This window comes from Rissa tridactyla, chromosome 10, assembly GCF_028500815.1.
Source record: "Rissa tridactyla isolate bRisTri1 chromosome 10, bRisTri1.patW.cur.20221130, whole genome shotgun sequence".
Lineage (NCBI taxonomy): Eukaryota > Metazoa > Chordata > Aves > Charadriiformes > Laridae > Rissa > Rissa tridactyla.
Window position 1 is genome coordinate 16,699,511 of NC_071475.1, and position 23,607 is coordinate 16,723,117.

General features: G+C 41.9%; 1 protein-coding gene across 2 annotated transcripts in view; it reads right to left on the reverse strand.

Moving 5' to 3' along the window:
- FGD5 (FYVE, RhoGEF and PH domain containing 5) overlaps window positions 1-23,607 on the reverse strand; it is a 102,632-nt gene that overhangs the window by 77,808 nt on the left and 1,217 nt on the right. For both annotated transcript variants that reach the window (XM_054216115.1, XM_054216114.1), the window contains exon 2: window positions 11,590-14,521. In XM_054216115.1, coding sequence (XP_054072090.1) covers window positions 11,590-14,521 — 2,932 coding nt within the window. The remainder of the gene's footprint in view (window positions 1-11,589; window positions 14,522-23,607) is intronic.

Below are 23,607 nucleotides of genomic sequence, written 5' to 3' on the forward strand. Positions count from 1 at the left end.
TCCAGGAGAGAAACAGAGCTTAACTGCTAATATGTTGGGCTGAATGAAAGTGCTCAGTGGCTCTCCTCTGTCTCCAAAAATGTCAGTTTCAGTTCCCAGATTAAAATTAGAGCTGGCTGCAGTTTTGCATGGCTGCGGCTTTTTTAGTTGAAAAATCAGGCTTGACATGATTAAAAATTGCATAGATTTGTGACAGTTGGCTGGGATTAACCTATTAATTAATTCTGTCTCTCTTCGCCCCCCAATAATTCTGGGAAATCAAAACCATCTTAATTCTGCAATTCAAAAGTATGTTTTAGTTCAGAATTTACTTCAGTATCTATATTTTTTTTTTTACTTGCAAATGAAACAATCAGAAAAAATTTTGGGAACCACAGAATTCCTTTGTTTTGTTTGGGTTTTTTTCTTGGACTTTTCAGTTAGGCACACATATTTTAATTCTCTTGTGGCCACTGAAGCAATGCTTTTCCTTAGAACTGCAATCAAATGGCAAGATAAATTGCTTGTCCAGCACAGTTTAAAATATGTTTTTACATTTCTGTCATCTCACTATCTGTCACTCTCACTGCAGCTCTTTACCCTGAGTGTGTTCACTGTAATGTGTTTTTACTTCACTGCCATTGTCCGGATTTTTTAAACCCAACAACGTGAAAGCAGAAAGATTTTGAGGTGCTCAGTTTTAGCTCACATATTGTCCTTATCTATTTAAGGACCAGAAGATTTGACTTCAAAGATGTATTGTACTCTATGCAGTCCATTACTTCTGAAGGCAGGTGTGCTAAGGAGGAGACCTTTCTGAGCTCTTGTAGCCAACTCTCAGAACTAAGAATGCCATCTGATACCTGAAATGTAAGAGGGTCAACAAGCCTCACTGTGAAACCTTCATCAGAAACACCAAACTAGCTGTAGGTCCACCTGCCTAGAGGGCCCAACAGGGAGAGTAGTGGGTTAATATTCGAGTTTTTGTCCCAAATGTACTAAATGTATCCAAGACATAAGGACAAACTGCCAGCAGGCTGAAGAGGTATTTAATTTGAGACAGCTGAGAATGGTCAGACACAGATCCAAGCAACTATCACTGGTCTCAGTTCATCAGTACCTAGCTGTATTTCCTTTGAGAAAAAGAAGCCTGAGGACATCCCTGTGATACTGATAAAGCTGGTGTAGCATGAGTCAGAGCACCAAAAGGTGTTCACTGATGATAGGTCTAAATCTGCTTGCTCTAAGCCTTTGAAGGATAGCATCTAATTAATCCAGCCATTTACTCAAGTGAAAGGATCCTCTTTAAGAGGGGTCTTGGCAAAACAGGCAGTGCCTCTTAAATACGTTCTTCCATCCATTAACTCTAATTGGTCGATTAAGATAAAATTAATTGTTATATGCCACTGAACAGCAAATCTTTAAGGCAGTTTTTACATTAACCTCCCTTGGGTCTTGTAAAAGAAGAATTCTTGCCGGATAATTAAAAATGCTCTGTACATTATAAATAACTTTGCTGAGTGGCACAACAAACCGTAAACTACTGGATTAGATTTGCATTTAAAATGCAATAGCATTCTGTTGTTTTCGTTACAAATCTAATCTAGAGATATACCCCACCTCATTGAGCAGTGGATTCTGGAAAGGCTGCAGAATTGTAATGTGCAATCTCTCCTTCAATAAATCTCAGTAAGGCTCGGGGTGGGGGTTGGAGAGGAGAAAGGCGTACATAGAACACTCATTGACAGTAAAAGACCTGACCGTTTCAAACAGGCTGCATCTTGCCAATCTGCAGTCTCATCACCCTGTGTGCAGTACGTGCTTTTTTCTGTGTGGTGTTAGGAATGCTTAAATCACACCAATATCACTTCTGTGCCCCAGAAACATCATCCAGGGCAAATCTGCAATACACAGCAGACTCTCTCCTCTTGTGTAACCCCACTGAAATATATTTCTGGTTCATATAATGGAAGCAGGGAAGACAAAGAAGTCTACCCTCAGGACATGAAGATGGACATGTGTACACATTCCTCCTTCTCTGCACTGTAATTTTATCAGAAAAGTAGGCATCAGAATACAGTCAAGCTGCTAATAAACCCAACATCTACTGAGGACTCAGGACCATTTTCTGGGAGGTGTATGGGACTGTGATTCATCATACACAAAGCCAGGGTTGGACCCACCATGTTGTGGCTGAGCAGTGGCAGCCCTCTGAGGCTATGCTGGGACGCATCCGCTGTGTGTGCAGGGTGGTGAGGTGCAATGCAAAGCTGTGCTGGGGCAGCAACTGCCTTCCTGACCACCTGTACTGTCCCCCCACATCTGTATCCCCAGCATGAGCCAGGACAAACAGGTCCATGTATACGAGGAAAAAGGAGAGCGGCCACGGAGCTGCTGTAAGATTGATACCTAAATCTGGACAATGTATTAAAATTTCTCCTTCTTCAGTATCAGTATGACATTACCAATACTGTCCAGAGATTCTTCTCAAAGGTGCTTGTTTGAAAAGCTCTGCCATCAAAGAGCATTTAATAGCCGTCTTTCTGTCCTGGCTGTCTTGGAAAGACAATTCCCCACCCTCTAATGCCAGACAATATAAAGTGAAGCATGCCTTGTGCCCAGACCTGAGCAGCAAGGGGTTATCTCCTGCAGACTGTTCCCTGTCTCAGAGCAGCTGGAAGTCCTGCATTAACCGCTATCACCTTCTAACTCCCTGTGGCAATTCAGACAATACTAAAGTAAACAGAAATAAAGACATGACTCATGTCAGAGCTGGCTGTGGCTATTGTCAAGAATTTCAATAGGCTGTACAGAGCTTGAAGTCAGGGTATAGTACTGGGATCCCTTACTCTGCAAGGAACTTACAAAACTTTCCTTCAGGTTTATGCTGCAAAGTGCAACAACTGATGAAACCTGCTGAGATTTTATTTTCCATCATGTTCACCATTTCACAAGTGAAAATGTCTCTTTCCCTTGTCTCTAGGCTTAATCCCTGATCCTCCTTCCCTCTGTTACAGCACATTTATGGGACTTTCTCCCATCTACAAGAGCCAGAGTGCAGCCCGTGCTCTACGCTGAGACAAAAAAAGCTATGTATAGATTTATGTAAGTTTCTAAAAATAATTTATGTTTCTTTAAAAAACTTTTCACAGTGCTTGTGATCACCATATTTCTCCTTGGCTTAATAACTGTCAGCAGAATTCCATACAATAGACCCATACAGGTCTTTAAGGGACCTGAGCCCCACTAGTAGACCACTTATGTGCTCCATAATTAATGTTACCAGCAGCCCTGATAGTGCTTGACCTATAAAAAGGAAATTCTCTCTTTTGTAAAACTTCTCATCAGTGCTATGGGTGCGTGCTAGCTTAGTGTAGGCACAGAGTGGGGATTTATGGGGCAGAGAACTAGGAACTGAGTGGAATCAGCAGCTAGGATTTGTTTCTCTGAGAAAGCAAGAAGAGGAAAGGATGGGAACATCTTTCCCAAAACAACTACCCAAAATCTAGGCTGAATCTGTAGCTCAGGGCTTAACTTTCCTCCCAAGACCAGATGCCTTGAGAGCCTGCTTTGCCTAGGTTTGTCTCCAGGTCTAGTCTAGAGTTAACTTGCTTCGACTCCAAACGTGGGGTAAAATAGCATGAACTAATGTCAGCAGCACTGCTATTATTGTATACAGCAGTAAGCCAAAAGACAGTTTCAACAGTGTTGAAAATGGGGATCTTTTTTGAATATTCTCTGACAGCCATGCCTCTACCAAGCAGCTCTAGCTGGAATGAGCAGAAAAAACAACACATGAGTTGATTTTATCTTCTTGTCCTTGAGTTTTACCCTAAACAAGAAATTATGGTAACTACGGCTGTTCTTTGGGATGAAAACAGTATTGATATGGGCAGAATATGGGCAAGCATATTACAGAACAAAACCTGCTCTTCACCTAACAAATAATGTGGCTTTCTTCTGCCTCTATCTTCTAGAAAATGTCAGAAACATCTGGAAATTTGGTGCTGCTTCTCCTTTCACAAGTCTTCCTTGTGTATGAGTCTCTTTTGCTTCTCTCTTTAGAATTCTTCCCCCTCGTTTGCTCTTTGTTGAGGCAGAAACAACCACAGCCTTATGGCTTCCTTGGGGCCACAGTTCAACTGAATTAATTATCAACGGAAGGGGCAGGCTGCATGTGTATTAAAAGCAATCGGGTGCTTTTGCTGTACCTATTGCTGCTGCTGCTGCATTTATCTAAGTAGTGAAAGGCTTCGGGAGTTTATAGTAGCCTTTCTCTGTGCTCGTCTGATGCAATATCACAGATGTGTTTCTCGGAGCCAATCAAAATGGTGACATTGCTGTTAGGATTCTCCTGCCAGCTGCATGCCAGCTGCATACCAGCACACGTCAAATGCTAAACCACTGCTGCACCTGCTTGTGCTACTTGCTCAGGCTTTACCAAGAAGCCCTAATCCTTTTCTGATCAGCAATTATGTTCTTTGCCAAAGTGGTGATTCCTGCTTGGACCTGCTCTACCTTCTCCTTTGCTTTCACAGAGAGCCTTTGCACTGCAGAACTGCTGCAGAAATCAGGCATCGGGGAAAAACAAGTTCTACACAGACAATAACCCGCCACAACCTCATGGAGTGCTCCTGGGGAACTTTTTATCTGCAATAGAGATGGTATAAGGGATCAGTAAATGCACTAATTTAAGGACTGCTCCTTCCCTGGGGCAGGGAGTTCAGCGATAACTGTAAAACTGATGTGCAGCTACAATTACTGTCTTGGAAAGGCATTTTGTTTCCTTTCCCCAGTGATCTCCCCCAAAATTTGGTTGTGTGCTGGGGTTCGCAGTGTTAATGTCCCCAGAATGGCATGGAAAACACAACCTGCAACAAGAATTACTTGGGAAAGCAGCTTGGTCAACTGCAGAGGGCACATCTACCTGCTTTCTTGCTGAAGACACTGAAAAGCCCTTAGTTGGCCAATGACCTTTGGTCAAATCACTGTATCTGGCTGTTTTACCTCTTGCTCTTTGCCTTACTTAGATCAGGTCACAAACTGGGGCTTCCCTTCCAAAGGCAATATAAACCCCAAGAGACAGAGAGAAGATATTTTTGCCTTTGGCAAGATGCATTCACTGAAACCTGTAAAAAGGCTTGATTCCGTACTCCAGAGAGTTGCAGACAATGTTCCTGACAGAACTACAGGCAAAATCTCCATCCCAGCATCATCTCCACTGGCTGTCCAAACTTAGAGTGTCCATGGAAGAATGACAGGCTGGAGGGCCAAGCTCAGCTACTGCATTCAATGTAGCAGGGAATTAGCATCTCCATGTTTTAATGACAATAACCTTCCAAACAGACCTTTTTTTGGTATTTAAGGACTTTTGAATGCTACATAGTTCAGCCGTAGACACTGGATGGCATGTCCTCTACAATGAATTCTCTAGCAATGCATATCTCCTCTTTTACACTATGGAATTCTCCTTTCTCACTCATTTTCTTATGTAGACTTTTACAAACACACCTATCTGTGACTACAGCATAGGGGGCCAGTGATCACTAGAGGGGAGGAAGGTTTTGCCTAATTACCCTCTTATTAAAGGGTAAAAGTCTTTAAAGGAAAAGAATGGTAATGACATTTATTATAAAAAAAGTGCTTTCTGCTTACAAGCAATAGAGATCCACAGGGCCAAACTCTAATCTCAGCCATCTCCTGTAAAATCCTTTAAAGTCTTTGTTGATTGTCTGATTAATAGTTGAATGAAAGGGATCTCTAAACAATTGTGAAGAGACTTCCTAAACTCTTCTAATATCCTTTACAGAAACCTTTCCAACTCTCTCATACTCTTGCAATGAGTTTAAGCGTGTGAATTTGAGGTAGCAGTAAAACAGACCACCCTTTTAGAAACAGTTCTGGTTTCTTTTCTAATGGGAGAACAGACCTGTTTTATGAACCGCAATTATAGCTGAATTTTCTTGAAAGACAGATTGAATATGTCAGCTACAACCTTCCAAAATACTTATCTCCAGAACTTTTTGGCAATGAGGCAAGTATACAAAGGCTATGATCTATGGCAGGCATTTGAAGACAGACACTCAAAGGTTTTGGTCATTATCATGCTTGGGGATTAACTCTGTGGTGTAGGTGTTATTTAACGTACTTTAGAAGTTAAATTAAGTTGTTTCAAATGTCTTCACCACCTGGAGGCAGCACTGCAGGGGGGTCTCCCCAGAGCAGCGCAGAGGGGCAGAATCCCTCACCTCACCCTGCTGCCCACGCTGCTGGGGATGCAGCCCGGGGTGCGGGGACCTTCTGGGCTGCCAGCGCACATTGCCAGCTCATGCTGAACTTCTCATCCACCAACACCCCCAAGTCCTTCTCCTCAAAGCTGCTCTCCATCCCTTCATCCCCCAGCCTGGATTTGTGCTTGGGATTGCCCCAACCCATGTGCAGGACCTCACACTTGGCCTTGTTGAACTTTGTGAGGTTGGCACGGGCCCACCTCTCCAGCCTGCCCAGGTCGCTCTGGATGGCATCCCATCCCTCCAGCATGTCGACTGCTCCACACAGCTTGGTGTGGTTAGCAAACTTGCTGCGGGTGCACTCAGTCCCATTGTCCATGTCACCAACATATTTGCTTTACTATTTCAAATATGACAACACTGACTGGCCTTTCTTGGTCATTGCTGTTTTGGTCTGTGAACTATTTATACTGAAGCTCCCATTACATAATTATCTCTAGATTTTCACTTTATCCTTCATATACTGTGCTTAAGATACCACACTGTGCCTCTCTAAGAGTTGGGGATTTAATCTTGTATAACATATGTGCTTCTCATTTGAAGGAGCAGAGAGAGCCAGGAATATGATGTCTTGATTTTATTGGTTAAAAACACATGCTATGTTGGAGGAAATTCGTTCTAATGGTTTAAATTTCACCTTAAGCTTAAGGGCATATGAAGGTCTGAGTAGCATGTTATTCAGACCATTTTTAGGCACAGAATTCATGTTCTAAGATGTTTATTATGCTCAGCTTTTGTTAGGCTTTTTTTGAGTGCATGTTACAGAAGGGTAGGGAATAGGCCATCATACAGACCATCCCTGGCTGCAGTCTTGGAGCTAATCAGGGACTGATGACCTGCAGGGAGCAGAGAGGATATAATCACTTAAGTGGCATAATTTGATAGAACATAGGTTGATGACTCCAGTGGTGAGGCAAGGGGACAGCGCATTGGAGGCGGAAGTAACTGCTCATCCATTGGATTTTTCTCCTTTTAAAGGAGCAGGATTTGCATTCCGTATGGCCTATCAACCATAGACAGTGGTTCTGTTGCTGTCTAACTATAATATGATTTTGATATACATTTTGGAATTGGTCTGCACTGACATAGTCCTTAAGATGTTGCGCATAGGCCTGGCAGAAGCCCAGACTGACTATGGCTATGCGCAGAGGATTGCTTACAAAGCTTTTAACGCAGCTGCTTACCCATGAAGCATCCTCTCCGATGCTAGCACTTCAGATGCTAGCGCTGTTGTATCAGTCCTGAAGCACCGGTGTGTTCCTGCCTCAGTCTGGCCAAATTAAAGGAAAGGTATCACTTGCTTGACACACTTAAACCATGTGTTTTTCCTGATTTTCTACTAAAGACAATTTTTTTCTCCATCTTCTTCTGAAGAAGCACATCCCTTGGCAATAAAACACATTTACAGTGGAACTGGACACTGAAGAGGTGATCAGCTTTCTTGATTGTACTAAAGCTGAGAGGAAACAAATAGGTGCCATATGTCTTGAAAAGTCAAATCCTTGGCAGTAATTTACAGGCACGAGACTACAATTCTAGAGACTTACTAGGAATTATCATGAGCCTTGGTGTAATTGCACAGAGCACTGGAATCCCCACACTGACCCCCAAGAATTCACTTAAGAGTCAAAGTCTGAGCAAGTCCTACTGTTGGTTAAGTACAATAATCAGGCTGATGTTCTTCTAGTATGTATCGGTGACCATTTTATGTAGAAGAATATAGGAATGTACAGTTAACAGCAACATGGGCTTTTAGCTCATTTCTTATGAATATTCAATATCACAGCAGGATTAGGTGTGGAACTGCAGGTATGCTCCTTTTATTCCTCTCTTCTCCCTATCTTCTTTCCTCTCTGAATTTTGAGCATCTTAGTAGATAGAAGGATTGAGACTTGGCAAACCTGGTAAGTCCAAATTCTGGACTCTAAGTAGGAAGCAAAGAGGGGAAATGAAATTCTGAAAACACCCAACCTATGCCATCTTCTTGACGTTATCTAAATCCTGATAAAAGACTCTCTCCCTCTCTCCTAAAAGCACTGGAAGTGATACTGTGGTAGACTATGAAATGAGTGTCCTTCCCATCCCCTTGATGTTTATCACGCTGCCATATGCATGGCTGATGCTCTGAAGGTCAAGCTGGGTTAGTGAAGCTATTCTTTAAGACACGTGCCAGAATACTTCAATTCCAACAGAAAGTTTAGCCAGTAACTTTGGTGAAATTGCTCTGACTTATAGCTGTTGAGGGTCAAGGCAATGCTATAGGTTACAGTGTACTGTCCCAGAGGTGGGGCGCAGCTGTCTTTTGCTTGCAGCCTGAACAATTGGTTTGCGTTGCTTTACACTTTGTAGTGCAACTCTTCAGAGAAAAGGAGCTAGAAAGTGACTTTCAGAAGCAAATGAAAATTGAGCCTGATTCAGGCTATGTGGACTGGGGAAAGACCAGGAGAATTTTATGCAATTCCACTTATGTCCCATTATTTCTACACTGTACAGAAGGCTAATGATGATCTATATTGTCATATACCCAAATCAGAGTTTAATTATTAATACCAGATAGCTAAATTTGGGGGATACACAATAACTGCCCTTCAGGGGGCAATATTCCCAGTTCTATTCTGGCAATGGTAATTCTAAGTTAAGATATATTTCTAGAACACTTTTGTTATTGGACTTTGTCTATAAACGTGATTTCTTCTAATTAGAAATTATTGGTTTAAATCTACTCCACATGGTCTTTCCTTTTAAGCAAGAAAATTAAACAGTGAATCTTCTCATCTGTCAATTTCTGTAAGCCCCCCTCCCGCCCTGCTTTTCCCCAATCACACACAGTAGTGGAGGTTCCCGGATTATTATAATATTTTATAGCAGTCTCACATTCTGTTCTCTGAAATGTAATAAAAGAGTTGTACTTGGCCATTCATCAAAAATGTAGCAATTCCATAAGGGATCAGCAGATGGAAATACCAGTGCTCTGCAGGTGAATGTACCAAAGAGAAGTTCACGGGCTCAAGTCTCACGTATTGCAAGCGTTTAATCCAACACACTTGTACTCTCAAATGGCTGAAATAAGCCTCAGGATATGAGCAGGCTGGAGTTCAGAGTCCCTGTGTGGTTGTGGTAGAGCTGTGTTTGATAGGTATTCATATTAGAAAGCTTAAATCCATTGAGAGATATTTTAGGCAGAACTGCTTCAGCAGGAAATAAAACATCCATGTCTATTCATCATGTATGCATGTGTAAATAGGTTCATGTACATGTACTTGTACAATTTGCTTTGCTTTACGATTAGACCGTACACTGTTTCTCCAAATATATTATGCCATTATACGTGTATTACCCATTTACATTTCATCAAAGCTTTTCAGGCATGTCTTTGTCCAAAACATCCTGACAAATATAGCAAATAATAGCTATCTCAGCAGCAATGTATGTTCATTGCTGTCTGCCTGATGCTCTTCCCCTCCACCCCAGTTATCTTGATAAAGGGGTTGTTCAGGATCCCAGCCTTCATTTCTCCCCCAGCAGCAAAAACTGCATGCACAACAAGCAGCAGACTGAAAAATTATGTTCACGCCTTGACCTTGAGACTTCCTGAACCAGTTTGGATTGGCTCTCCTCTTGAAACAACAGGCTTCCACAGGAAGTTCATAAATGGGCCCAAGTCACAGCAATTGACGTAGTTTTAATATTTTTAACTTGGTTCTTCAAGAACTACCTAAAATGGGCGGCGTTTCACGGACACAAAGAACTGGCCAGCTTTTCCAAGAGCGAACGTCAGTGTGCTGGGCGCCATGCAAACCACTGACAGCAGTGTGACTATCAGGCCCTCAGGTCCGGCTAATGCAGCCTCTGCCGAGCCCTGCTAGCGGGACGTGGCTGGCTGCGTTGTGAAGCTGCCCTGTACTCCAGCATGTCCCAGCGTCAGCACCACTGGGGCTCCCGGCGCTGTAGGCAGCCAACGTCTCCAAAGAGCTAAACCACAGGCTTGTGTCCTCACAGCCAACGTCTCCAAAGAGCTAAAACACAGGCCTGTGCCCCAGACCCCTCAGCTTCAGGCACGTTTGGATCCACAGCTTAAACATTGATGCAATCTCTTTCCCCATGTCGTACTCGCCTCCCCCGCCTCTGACGACTCTTGCCTCTCTCAGAAAGACAAAGCACTGTACAGTACATCATTCCTGTCTTAGAAATGGTTTGCAAGACCAATTCAGAGGTGTTAAAGAAAAGTTCTTCTACTCCCCAAGTCTGAAATATCAAAAGAGGGATGTGTGAAAAGCCCATGGTTTGTTCCATTCATAATGACGGGGGAGAGGACCAGAAAACACAAATGTTGCAAAGAAACAGGAGTATTATATCTTTAGAAGAATGGTGTATGAAAATGGACATGAAAACCTTGCTTTTAAGATGTTTATCTTTTTCACACAGATCTAACAAAATGCAACTGTATTAAAGACATTCCTTTTCATTCATTTGCTTGGCACCCTGTTTTCTCATTACCTGTTTGACGTGAACTTAATGGAAAACACTTCTTATTTACATCTCTGCACTCCACTGATTGTATGCTATAATCTGACGACAGAGTCAAATTCAAAGGTCTTGAGTGCATTGCTCCTATGTAACTATGAAAAGGACATTTTATTGTTTGCAAATAATCTAATGGAATGGGATGAAAGATCATTATTAATGTTAGCAATGCATATGATTTCAGACAGAGCTATTTAATTCATTTATAAATCAGCAGCACTGTCAAAGCGCCATAATGATAGGCTTTACAGCAACTTTTAAAATTAATTGTCTAGTCTGATTAGTTAATGATTTGGGATTTTCTGGTCTATACTTAACTGATATACTTTGAAAGATAAATTATATATATATTGTTGCTTTGAGAAATTGACAGGAATGAAAAAATGAAGCAGTACCCCTTCCAGCAAATAGGCTCTCTTTTCACTCCGTCAAGAAGTCGGAAACCTTTCTCACTGAAGAACAAAGCAAGATCTCCCCACCCCCCAAGACACAAAATTTAGATCCATTGGATAAACCAAATATTTTTAAATGTTCTTTGGTTTGTATCTGTAAACCATAGGATCCAGATCCATTGGGCTTGCTAGTGTACATTTACGAGGTATAGAGTTAATTTGGTGTCTTTTTTTTTTCACGGATAAAGGCTTATCTTGTGTTCTTCCAATCTTTCTTGTTAAGCATTTCCTGAGAGGGGGTATAAGCCAAGGGACATGGAGGATCTGCCTACAGTGCCTAGCAGGGGAGGCCTTGCCCATTTGGCCAAGGCTAGCAGGTCTTACACAATAATTTATTACAGTACCTTTCTGTCTCCTGGTCTGTGGTTTGCTGCTTGCTCTCAAAGCCAGTGAAGCTGCTCATATCCACATAGCCGTCATTCTCGTTAGCAGCAGATAATGCCCTGCTGGGATCTTCAAAAAACTCAGTAAAAGTTCCTGCTCTGGTGGGTCTTCGAGGAGGAATCTGTATGTTTTCATAATCAGAGCTCATAGCAGGAATGTTCTCATAGTCAGACGTGTCAGCATTGGGAAAAGAAATGGACCTAGGTTTCGTTAATGGGAGTGGCATGAAAGGAGGTCTGGAGCGGTCCTCAAAGGATTCCACCCTTGAAACACTCCTGCTGAAGGACTTGGGCGTTCCTTTCCTTTTACCATCCTTATAGAAAAGAACAGCTGAGGGAGACTCAGATGCACGGAGCTTCCCCACATGTGATTTTAGCTGAGGTGAGCTACTTAGGCTCCTCCTGTCCAGGTCCATCAACCTTGCAGGCCCATGATAGCTAGACTCTGATGAGGACCTTGAAGAGGAAACATTAACATCTACATGGACTTTGCTTTCATTTTTTTTCTTGAATTTTAGAGTGAGGAACCTCTTAAAGGAAGATTTCTTTTTCTTGGAATACTTATCAGGTGAGTCATTCTCTATCAAAAGTGAAGGGGAACTTTTAGTGATTGGCTTCTTGGTGATGTAGGCAAGTTCAAAAGGAGGTGGTATATCAACAACTGAGGATGGAGTAGATACGCCACATGATGAAAGATGATTTCTCTGGGAAAAACTACCTGAGGAACCATTGACACAAGGCAAAGACAAATTGTCTTCTGTCCTTTTTATTCTACCATCATCCAATACACAGCCATCACTTTCTCTGTAAGCAGAGACGGGTATCTCTCTCCCTTCAACAGAGTAAGATCGAGGATACAGAATGAAACATCTTGACTTGGTTGGTAATGTCCTGTTGGCTTCCACTGGTTTTCCTTCCACTGAAGATAAATTATTGCTTAAATCTGTCCCACGGCCATTGCGGGAAGATGGTACATCAGTTTCAGGTCCAGTTTCTTCTGGAACTGTTTCTGGGACACAGCCCGGCATTTTCCCAGAGAGCGACCGTGTTCTAGTGACAATGCTTTTACGATCAATGGGCAGCAAGTTGTTTTCACCATCCATGCCTAATTCGTCCATTTCACTGTGATCAGCTCCTAAATCAGTCTGCCCATCATGAGCAATTTCATTTTCTGCAGGAAGCACGTAAGGGTCATCTAAGGAATCACTGCTTGTTTCTCTTTCCTCTGACTCTTCAGGCACAATGACCACTTCAGGGACTGCTAGATTTTCATGCAAGACATGTTTGGTCCCACATTCTACATTCATTTTGCCATGCTTACAGACTTCTAACTCTTCCTCAAGTGGGACCTGTTGACTTGGGACACTTTTGCTGCAGCTGTTTGCTTCCGCCTCATTGTCTTCAAGTTGCATCTCATCTGACTTACAGGTTTCCACAATGCTTTCCCTATGCTCTTCAACAGTCACATCTTCCAGCTCTGGGTCCATCTCTGGACTACTAGGTACACTATCAGAAACGACACAATCTTCATCCAGAGAGGTCCCTTCTGTTTGAAGATTCTCATCTGAATGTTCCGTGGGTATTTCCTCACCACATTCATTCTCACAAGGAGCAATTTGACAGCCATCATCCATATTCTCTGCATTCACTGTTTCTTCCTCCCCTTTGCCAGAGTCTTTGCTTGTTTCACAGGCTACCTCTGATGACTTCTCCTCCCCTCTCCTCTCAGTGATCTGGCAGCCATCACTGGCATTTCCTGTGTTTGTATTATCATGCTCATCTGTGTTTGCTTCCTCTTCTTCAGCTGCTGCTTGATGGATGGACTCTCCTAAATCATTTTCAGCATTGGGTCCATCTTCAGGCGGTTCTAAGCCAGGAGCTGATTCTTCACTGGCCTCATCAGGCAGCATGCCAGGGCTTGCACAGTCATTATTTTCTAACTCCCCTTCCATGTTCAAATCAAGCTCTGCATGCACACTGTGGTCACCATCATGTGCCAGACACCCATCTCCCGTTTCTAAAATCTCAGGCAGTTCCTCTTCCTCCTGCCCTGCCTTCTCATTACCTGGGATTGATTCATCTCCGGGTAGTGGCATTACAACAGTATCTTTAGAGATATCACCCACTAGTTCCTCATCTTCATGCAAAATGTTATCACTGTCAGTCTTACAATCACTATTGTCCAGTTCCAGGTTGTTAGAAGTTTCCTCCTTGTTTTTGGTTTCACTACAATCACTTACAACATCCTCATCTTCATCTACATTCTTGGAAGCATCATTATGCCTATCAGGGGCATCTGAGGACTCCTCACAAAGTGCTTCGGACTGGTCACAGTCTCTGGTTGACTCTTCAGAGTCTGGTTCCATTGGTTCAACAATATCTGAAGAGTTATGGTGCTCATCTTCGGTGACTTCTCGATTGCTGGTATCCTCATCATTAGCAATGTTATCCTCTTCCTCCTCTACTTCTTCTGGAGTTTCCGAGACTTCATTTTCCACAGAGGAATCTAGGTTCTGATCATGCTCATGTTCCAAGTCATTACAGTCTTTGCTGGTCAGCTGAGCTTCAGGAACTACAATGTATTCATTATCTGTCTCAGATTCTGTGCAATCAGCATTGCATTGGTTTCCTTCATACAGCTCTCCATCAAGACATACCAGTTTCCCATTTGAGCATTTATTTAAGTTATTGTTGGTATAAACACTGGATTTGCCCTCAGTGTCCGCTGAGAATTTTGGCTTGGGAGCAATAGGTGGTTTGGGACCCCTAGACATAGAGTTCGAGTTATGAAGAATATCAGCCCTTGGCAGTGAAGGAGAAAATTTGGAGACAGCTACTGGAGAAAGATGACCGATAATCTTTGGTTTCGGTGCTAGTGGTGGCTTTGTGATTTCTGCAGAAAAGAGAGAAAAGCCATGTTAGCTATCTTGGTTTCCTATTAAAGTCAGTAGAATATATCCTACAGTAGACTTCATCTTATACCAGTGACTTCTAATGCAGAAGGAGTCCGGCCAATAAATTGCTCAGCTCTGAAAAGAGAACTGAAGGAGCAATGCATATGCACCGTGCTTCCCCGTGGCACTGGAGCTACTCCAGGGAACGCAGTTTAAGGTCAAAACTGAACTGAACTGAACTAGATGCAGCCCTTGCACACTTGGGGAGAGAAAGATGTACAGCTGCAGAGCCAAGGGCATCTTGTACACAGATACCTATGGACGGGTGACACCTCCCGCACTCAGAAATACTAATGACATGAGAGACCATTTGATTCTGCCCCAGGAATCTGTTTGCCCCAAGATTAAGTATGAACACTTTGATTCAATGATGCTGAAGTGTTTCACTGCAAAGAAAGAAACGCCTTTCAGCCATAGTAGCTGTTCTTATAACACAGTACAAACACTTTGTGGCAATGAGTTTCATTTCAATATGTAGTTTGCAGAATTTCAGCATTGAACAAAATTAGTTCTACCAACAGATCAAAGTTTAACTCAAGTCAGCGAAACTGAAGTGAACACCTGGTGCCCAGACACAGTCTTCCCGTCTGCCATTACCGTGGTAACAAAATATGGAGCTACATTTTGTTTGTCAAACATAATCATGAGGGCTAAGACGGTTTACTAAAAGCTTGGGTAATACTTTACATTGACTATGTAGCTGAGCTATAATGCACTAAATGAAATACTTCAACCCAAAACATGAAGAGTTACTGGTTTAAACATAAGTTTTCTTTTCACACTATAGCTTCTTCAGACCTTTTGTTAGTCAAAAGATCCTCCATCCTCCTGTAAATGCCAGCATCCCTTGCAGGTACAATCTTCTCTGAACATCAAAATATACTGTAGAAAAGTGAATTATCTTGCAAAATAAGGCCAGCCAGGGTCTCTAAACTATTTCTAGTGGAAGTGCTGACACACATGTAGGGGAATTCAAGCAGATTGACAATAAGCTAGATGGAAGCTAGACGAATTAAGTCATATATGGCCATTTTACTCACAGTACAGTTTACATGCCACAGCCATTTCCAGCTGCCTTGGTCCTGAAATTAATATTCTTTAAATAACTAAATGAAATGCTGAAAGGCTGCATAAATAGGCAACAATAGGGATCCTTCCTCAGGAGATTTTAGATGAGATGAAATATGTGGTGTGAAGAAGCCAGCACACCAAATGGTTGCAGATGGTAATAAGGAAAGAGAAGGGTTTTGCTCTTCCTCATGTTTCCTAGCCATCAATGGGTAATTACAGGTTAATCAATCAGAAATCTCTAATTCTTTTTATAATTTTAATTAACACATTTTAGTGGAAAAAGGGGAGCTCTCCATTGTAAGGAAAAGCACAGGACAAACTATTTCACCATGAGAGATACAGGAACAATTCTCTGTGCAAAATCTTCATGCCCTACACATGGGAAATAAGGGAACAGCATCTCAAAAGACACCATTTAGGATACGGTTCCTATGTGAAATCTTATCCTAAATCATGGTATAAGTTTCAGGAAGTGTAGTTACTGTACTGTTATATTTTGAGTATTTTGGAAGGCAGACTTTTGACATCTGGACACCATACTAAGAATAAAGTAATACTGAATGCAAACTGCTTAAAAATGATTCACTGATTGTTCTGATATTTGGTGTCATGCACTTTTCTTATTGTTATCTTAATCCAACTGGAGTCATTTGTATTGAACTAATACTGGCATATTTGTTTGGTTAGACTCCGTAAGGTATAAGAGGCTGTTTCTTCTGATCTTCTTAACTTTGCTGAAATTTATTCCAATATTCAGAAAGATTATGACAATTTGGCATTCTGATGTAGTCAGAAAAGTCTTTCTAGAATTATGAGACACCAGAGAGATTTCATCCAAGTTAAAAACTGAGTCAGTGAGCTCAGCTCAGCCTAGGATTGAAAAGTCTGTTCTAATCAGGTGCCTTATCACATATACCGATTAAAAATTATTCTGTATCTGGGGTTTTATCTGATCCAGCTTCATGTGTGGGAGCCTTAAAACAACTCATGGAACAGGAGGGAGAGAGAAGTGCCTATTCACCAGCCTCCAGTACTGCAGTGTGTACTCTTGTTTCACAGTATCCACTGCTGCTTTGAGCTGTAGGGCATCTGTCTAATTATTGAAATCACAGAATGGGGGGGTAGCTAATCTTTCCCTCCAGATTATTTCGGAAACGTTATGTGCCAAACACTTCAGCATCGCTGAAGTACTGTTGCTTCTGTTGCAGCCAGCAGCAAGTCTGCAGCAGCTGAAGGCTGCAGAGTGCTGAAAACTGCTGTCTGTTAAAAACAGGGAGGGAACAGAAGTGGGCTGAGTATCTTGCAAGCCTGGCTCCCCAGCCAGATCTGCATTTTTAAATCAGTTATTGCAACAACTGAACATCCTAAACTAACTTTCTAGTAGTAAAATGCATGAATTTATTAGCTAAAATGGAGTTCTTACACCTTTCCCACCAGAAATCAGCAATGGACCCCTTACCACCATAATGAGGCATTTTTAGGACTAGCTCCAAGGAAGAAGCATCACCTTGGAGGTATTATGCCACTTCCTGCAGTGTCTGGCTTCTCCTAGGAATGTCTGTCCAAGAGTAGGACACAAATATACCTGCTCCATTCCTGGGATGTGACAAGGCTTGAACACAATCCCTGCATTCTCATCCTTGCTCTTGTCAGACAGAGTGTCTGTACTGAAACACTCAGTAATGAGAAAAAGACTGGACTGTAAAGAATGCCAGGATCTCCCAAGCTTTGTCTTATAAGCAAATTTTAAATAAAATAATGTAATGAGCTCATTTCCTTTATGCAAAATAACCATGCCTAAATATGCATAAATAAAAAAAAAAAAAAGCTTAAACAGAGTTACTCACTTTCCCTCCAGTGATAATTTTCTATAGCAAAAGAAATCAAGTAAGCTTGAGTTTTTTCTTCTGCTCCCTTCAGTAACATTGCTAGTGGAAGAGAATTTATGGTAATGGACTCTTGTTCATAGTATGGTAATAACAGGCATTGTGCTGTCCTTCTCTTAACCGCTTGTGCCAGCTACTGGTCACTAGTGATTCCTTCCATAGTTTCTTCCTAACTGTTCTGTGTGTTGATCTGTTGAGCTTGCCTTTCATGAGGCTCCTTAAACAATTTTCCTTTTTTTTTTTTTTTTTTTGGAGTGGGGAGGGGGGCGGGAGGAGGAGGCGGCAGAAGGAGTAAAAATGTTTGTTTAAAAAATAACCCAAACAATTACTGAAAAGAAAGCACCACTGTTTGCCTTTTATCAGGACAATTTCATTCTGCTTCAATTTCTGCTTCCTTAGCTGTCTGATACACTTGAAAGGTTCTGGCTGTAACTTCTAAATGGAGACAGAACAACATTGCACCATAAGGAATGTGTATGTTCACAAATAATTGTGCATGTTTATTTTAGGATGTGTTTTATGTTGAAGGGAGACACACCCACCTTGTGCTTAAAAGGAAACTCCTGGGGAATAGGAATTTCTTTAGCCTGCTCCTCCCCTTATTGTTCAGTGCTTCCTTGTACTGACAAGGACCGCTTCCTCTCCTTACCCACCTTCCCTCAGGCAAACCTGCATTTCAGCATGCTTTCATTCCTGCCATGGCCCACATGAAATTAGGTTACTCTCCTCCCCTCCAAGTCTCTAAGCGACGAACAGAGCTTAGCAGCTCTCCTGGGATGGCAATCAACCCATACAGCCTTCGCTGTTCCAGTGTTTCTTTGGAGCAATAAACGTTTTGTTGTGTGGTATTGCCTGAACCACTGCAACTACCCACCACTTTCAAATGTTCTGCAGATTTAGGAATTAGTCTAGAATTTAATTAAGGCTTACAAGGGACCATATCTACACGCCCCCCCCTCCCCCACCCCACCCCATCAAGCAGCTGGTTTTGGAGTGAAGACCTAATTAAACAATGAGGTTTCACATTTGCAGGGACATTTATAGACATGTCTCAGGCCCATGGTCTTTGATGGTGGCCCAATAAATGACTTGGCTCCACAGTGCAGATACTAGTTTCAGCCTTGGCTGGTGCCACAATCCAGTTCAGACATCTCTTAAGATGCTAGAAGTAGCTTTTTGTGATGAACAAACTTTTGTGGACCTGTGTTTTCTTCATGCCTTTGGCATTAATTCAACTCAGACATATGTTAAAATGGGAGACACAGAACAGAGGACAAAAATGCACTGCATAGTTCAGGGATCTGCAGAGCTTTTAGATGGAAGTGGCAATGCAGGTGGAGAGACCACATTGCAACAGTGGAATGAGACTGCACCAAACCTAGAATCCCAGTGAAAACCAACACACACAAGTCCCGTCTGTCACCGCTTCTGCCTGGGAAGAAGGGATTGAAATGCACAGATGGAAAGTGCCTGAGAAACAGGAGGTAGAGGGAAAATATCCAGACAAGGGCATCAGAAAGTCTCGTTCAGCTCCAATCAGGAGCTGTATAATTTCACTCAGACATATCAGAATAAAGTTAAAAACTTGCCTTCTAGAAGGCTTTGGTTTGAAGTCAGCAAAAGGTGGAGTATATACCTTACTATCCCCCTTATCTTATTCCTCTAATGAATTGCTCATTTTCAAAATAAAGAAGCCCTTATTTCCAGTTAGTGCTGCCTGGCTTCTATCTCCAGCATTTGTTATTGTTTCTCCCACTGGGTTAAAGACCCTTTAATTATTCAGTATTTCTCTAGGGAAGACATATACCTCCCTACAGCTATGTCGCGGTACATTCTTCTTTCTGGTAAACTAATCAAACGAACTCATAAACAAATCTTTGCAGTTGGACAATTTCACCTTTCCTGAAGTCTTTTCTTCTGGATTTTTACTGAACCTTTTCCAATTTTCCAATAGCCCCTATAAAATACATGGGGCAGACCTATGGGAAGAACTCCAGAGTAGGTAATGATGGTGCTGTCTACGGAGATCAGTTCTTTCTTAGACTCAGTTCTCACTATTCTCCATTAGCTTGTTACTGTATCAGGTTGACTTCCTTGTCCACTATGACCTCCAAATTGTTCCCAAGGCTGTGTTGCCTGTTCATTGTCTCTAGACTGATAGCTTTATAATATGCATTATGTGTAATTTGTTTGAATGGATCCAACTTAATGATCCAGATCTGTTTATATAACTGCCCTGCCTGCTTTGTTAATTACCCTTTCACCAATCTTTCCATCACAAAATGAACTTTGTCATCCGGTACTCTTCTAGTTGCTTTCCTACCAAGGAAAGTTTTGGACAGTATCAACATAATCCTGGTCCCAGCACTACGCATACCACCATTTGATAATGTTACAGAGATAACTACCACAGAGATTTGCTACTTGCAATTAGCCAGTCCTCAGTCTAATTAACCCAGACTTTATTTGTTATATAAATGCTTTTCTCTTAAATCAGAACGCGCTACTAAAATACTACAGAGACATCAGTGTATGTCTTCGCATCTATACAGTTGCCTTTATCAAGCAAATCTGTAACTTCTTCCAAAGACTGGGATCAAATTCCCTATTTGAAGCAAGCAAAGTCCCACTGTTGAGGAAATGAGAATAGGCAACCTTAAGAATGGCAGTAAATATAGGAATTCATTTACATGTCACTTGCCAAAACACTATTATAGACATAAAAATTATTTGGACCAGGAAGGATAGAAGTTATTCCATGGTAGCATTGCTATTTTATGAACTAGGCAATGACATGAAACAACAGAGAATCTATGCTATACCAGCAGCCATCATGCTCACGCTCCCTCTCGCATCAGAGCGTGACAGTGCTAAGAGCTCATACTGTTGGCAAAAGCCATGTGTGCCAAGTGCTGCATGAACCCAGAAACTCATGATAAAAGTGTGACTGTACAGTACAGTCAAAGGCAGAAGTTTCCACACTTCAGCTACCAGAACACCACCAAGTTCCTATAAAGCAGGACAGAGTGGGAATTCTGTGCCTGTGTCTGTTTTGGCTCATCCAATACATGCGGTTATATTTTGACCATGGTGCTTACTCCTTAGAGAAGAAACTGTTCTGAGAGAACGGCAGGCAGAACTTCCTATCAAAATAACACACGGAGCTTCACTGTAAGTGAAACGGACAGCTCTTCTTTGCAGATGAAGAGCTGGTTTTGGACCTGGCCAGAACATGGGCACCAACCACTACAGTAATGCTGCCAGGAATGTAAGGCAAGGCAAGCACAGTGTCTCCTAAAACTCATTTATTACATTTCCAGTACAGGAAGCTGTAGGTTCCAACCTGTAATTACAATTCTGCCAGCTGTCCAAGTCAGAGAGGTAGGGTGTGTTGAAGCTGCCTATGTAGATAAGCCATTTTAATGTCATTCTGAATTAAGTATCCAGCATAAGCCATGTAACCTGCTTCAATACGGTGGAGATTAAATAGAAGAGGTGGCATGATTTACAAGGAAAGCATAATCCCTTTGAGGGGTTCAACTCATAAAACACCAGTGCTGTCACTGGTAGGACCCCAGGATGTACTGTAAATAACCAAGATGTCATTAATGTTGCAATTTTCTCCACAAAAGTAGTTCTCTTTGGTTTACAGCATGTAAATGCATCACTCAGGTCACACTGTCAGAGAAAGTTTGAAGTGACAAACGTCACATAAGAAATGAAAACAGTTGCATGGGAGTCACTTGAAATGGAAAAGGTATTTAGACTAGGATCCTCTAATGACGTAGGAGTGGACATCTTCCTTTCAAATGGGACCTCAGTCCAGATTTAGGTATCAGCTCCCACTTCGACTTGAACAGGAATTAGATACTTAAGTGTCTTCTGAGAATTGAGGCTTTAGGCACTTGAGATCTTGAGGTCCTGTTCAAAGCCAGAAGGTCATCGGCTCCTAAATGCCTCGCACATTTATGAAAATGGTATTTCAGCTTCTGCATAAGTCTGATACTTTTGAAAAACATCTATCCTCTCTTATCAGTGTATGTTCTTCAAATGTGTGATCAAAAGTACTTTGTATTTTGTACTCTGTACTAGGCTCCACTAGTGTGAAGGCAGACCTATAGTCAGAAGTTACTATCCCATGGGAATTTTGACTTCTTACAAATCTTCATGAAGTATTAACAGCTGGACTGTCAGAGCACATACCACTCTGCAGAAATAAAATGCTGTTCTGTACAGTTAGTGGAATCCATCCTCTACGATTAGATCGATGCATTATGACTCCGGGATATCATGTCAATAGCTTACAAATTTCTCTTACTATATAACTTTACTACAGCTATCTGTAAATATAATACAACAGCACAACATCCCAAAGAGAAACACTGCTGGGGAAAAGGGAAAAATCTAAAGGCCATATAATCAGTAAAGGATTAATTTCAACACCAAAAAAACTTGATCCTGAAAATTCTCCAGCATTTTCACTGTCTCTAGCAGACTGTACATACAAGTCTTCGTAGGGCTGGGTTGCCTGACTACAAAAAACCACACGTACATGACAGTTAAATAATCATAGAATCATAGAATTGTTAGGGTTGGAAGGGACCTTAAAGATCATCTAGTTCCAACCCCCCCGTCATGGGCTGGAACACATCTTGGTTCTAAACTACTGGCATGTATTTCTTTTTCATGTAACTGTGAGTGTTTGTGATGTTTCCAATTCGGCTGTGATTTCACAACAGGGAGTTCACACTGCAGCAGACAGCTTACATTCACCTGCTGTTTCATACATTACTTCCTAGGAGCCAAAGAAGATGTTGGTTAAAATTCTCTGACAGGTACATATGGCAGCTTTTCCTATATCACTTTCAGTAGCAGCTGAAAGAATATATAGTCTGCCTACACCTCTGAACAATCTGGAGTCTAACATCTGTACATTCTTCCTATGGGCGGTACTGAACGGCTGGAAGGCCCTATGTATGAGGCTGGGAGACGGGGGTATGTCTCTTGTCTCTTACCACAGATTTCCTGTGACCTTGGGTGGATTGCTTCATCTTTCTGTTCATATCAGTTCCGCATCTCTGAGGATAATCCGTATCTCCCTTCCTGTTTTCTGTCTGTCAGTATTTTAACTTCTGTGGGATCAAGGCTGCCATATATGCCCGCACATACGACTCTGCTTAGTGGCGCTATGTAAGTGCCGGTATTTTTACTCACTGTACTACAAAGATCGCTAATGCTGGTCCCTGAGTTTGCCAGTTAATAAATGAGCCTCTCCTTCAGATTCAGTAGGAAGTTCTGCTTTGCACTGATGGGAGAGACATTCCTTGCATTGTGTGAATGTACAAAACAAAGGCTGAGAAGGGATATGAGCACTCTATAAATACAACCTGGAGGTAAACACCAGAGGAGGAAAAGAACTATTTTTAAGCAAAAGGACAATGTAATCACAAGAATAAATGGCGATGAATCTGGTCTGGAAACTGGAAGAACTAGGAATGGTAAAAGGCTCTCAGCTTTGTGAGAGGAATAGCAGGAAAGCTACCTAAAAAATTTTGGTTTAAGGCATCATTTGATTAATTAATAAAAGGACTAATACGACACTGTGTTCTGTAATAACGGGTACCGCTTTTGGTAATGAAGGTAGTCCCATTCAGTCCTACATTCTTGGTCATAAAATGTAAGTCTTTACAAATGGATACATCTGATATTCCTTACACTGCACTTCCCCTGACAACAGGATCAGATTAGAGCTGGTCTGTTTTAAATAATGGAGAGATGGAGAAAGAGAGGTTGGAGCATCACGGCTAAAGCAATTTTTGGCTGGCTCACTTAACTTTCAAATGAGCTTGTCTCCTGGGAAGGACAGAGCCCAGCCCAGACAGGATCAGAAAATAGAATGGAAATGTCACCACTTTTTGGGTAGGAGAGTGTCTCACTCCCCGCTTCACGGGGAAAGAGAACCTTTTGCTTTAAACTCAGAGGGGTGCTATTACATGCTGATAGAACAGCAGAGGGCTGGGTCTGACCTAAGAGATCCTTTCCAATCCTATGTTCCTGTGCTTTGGCAA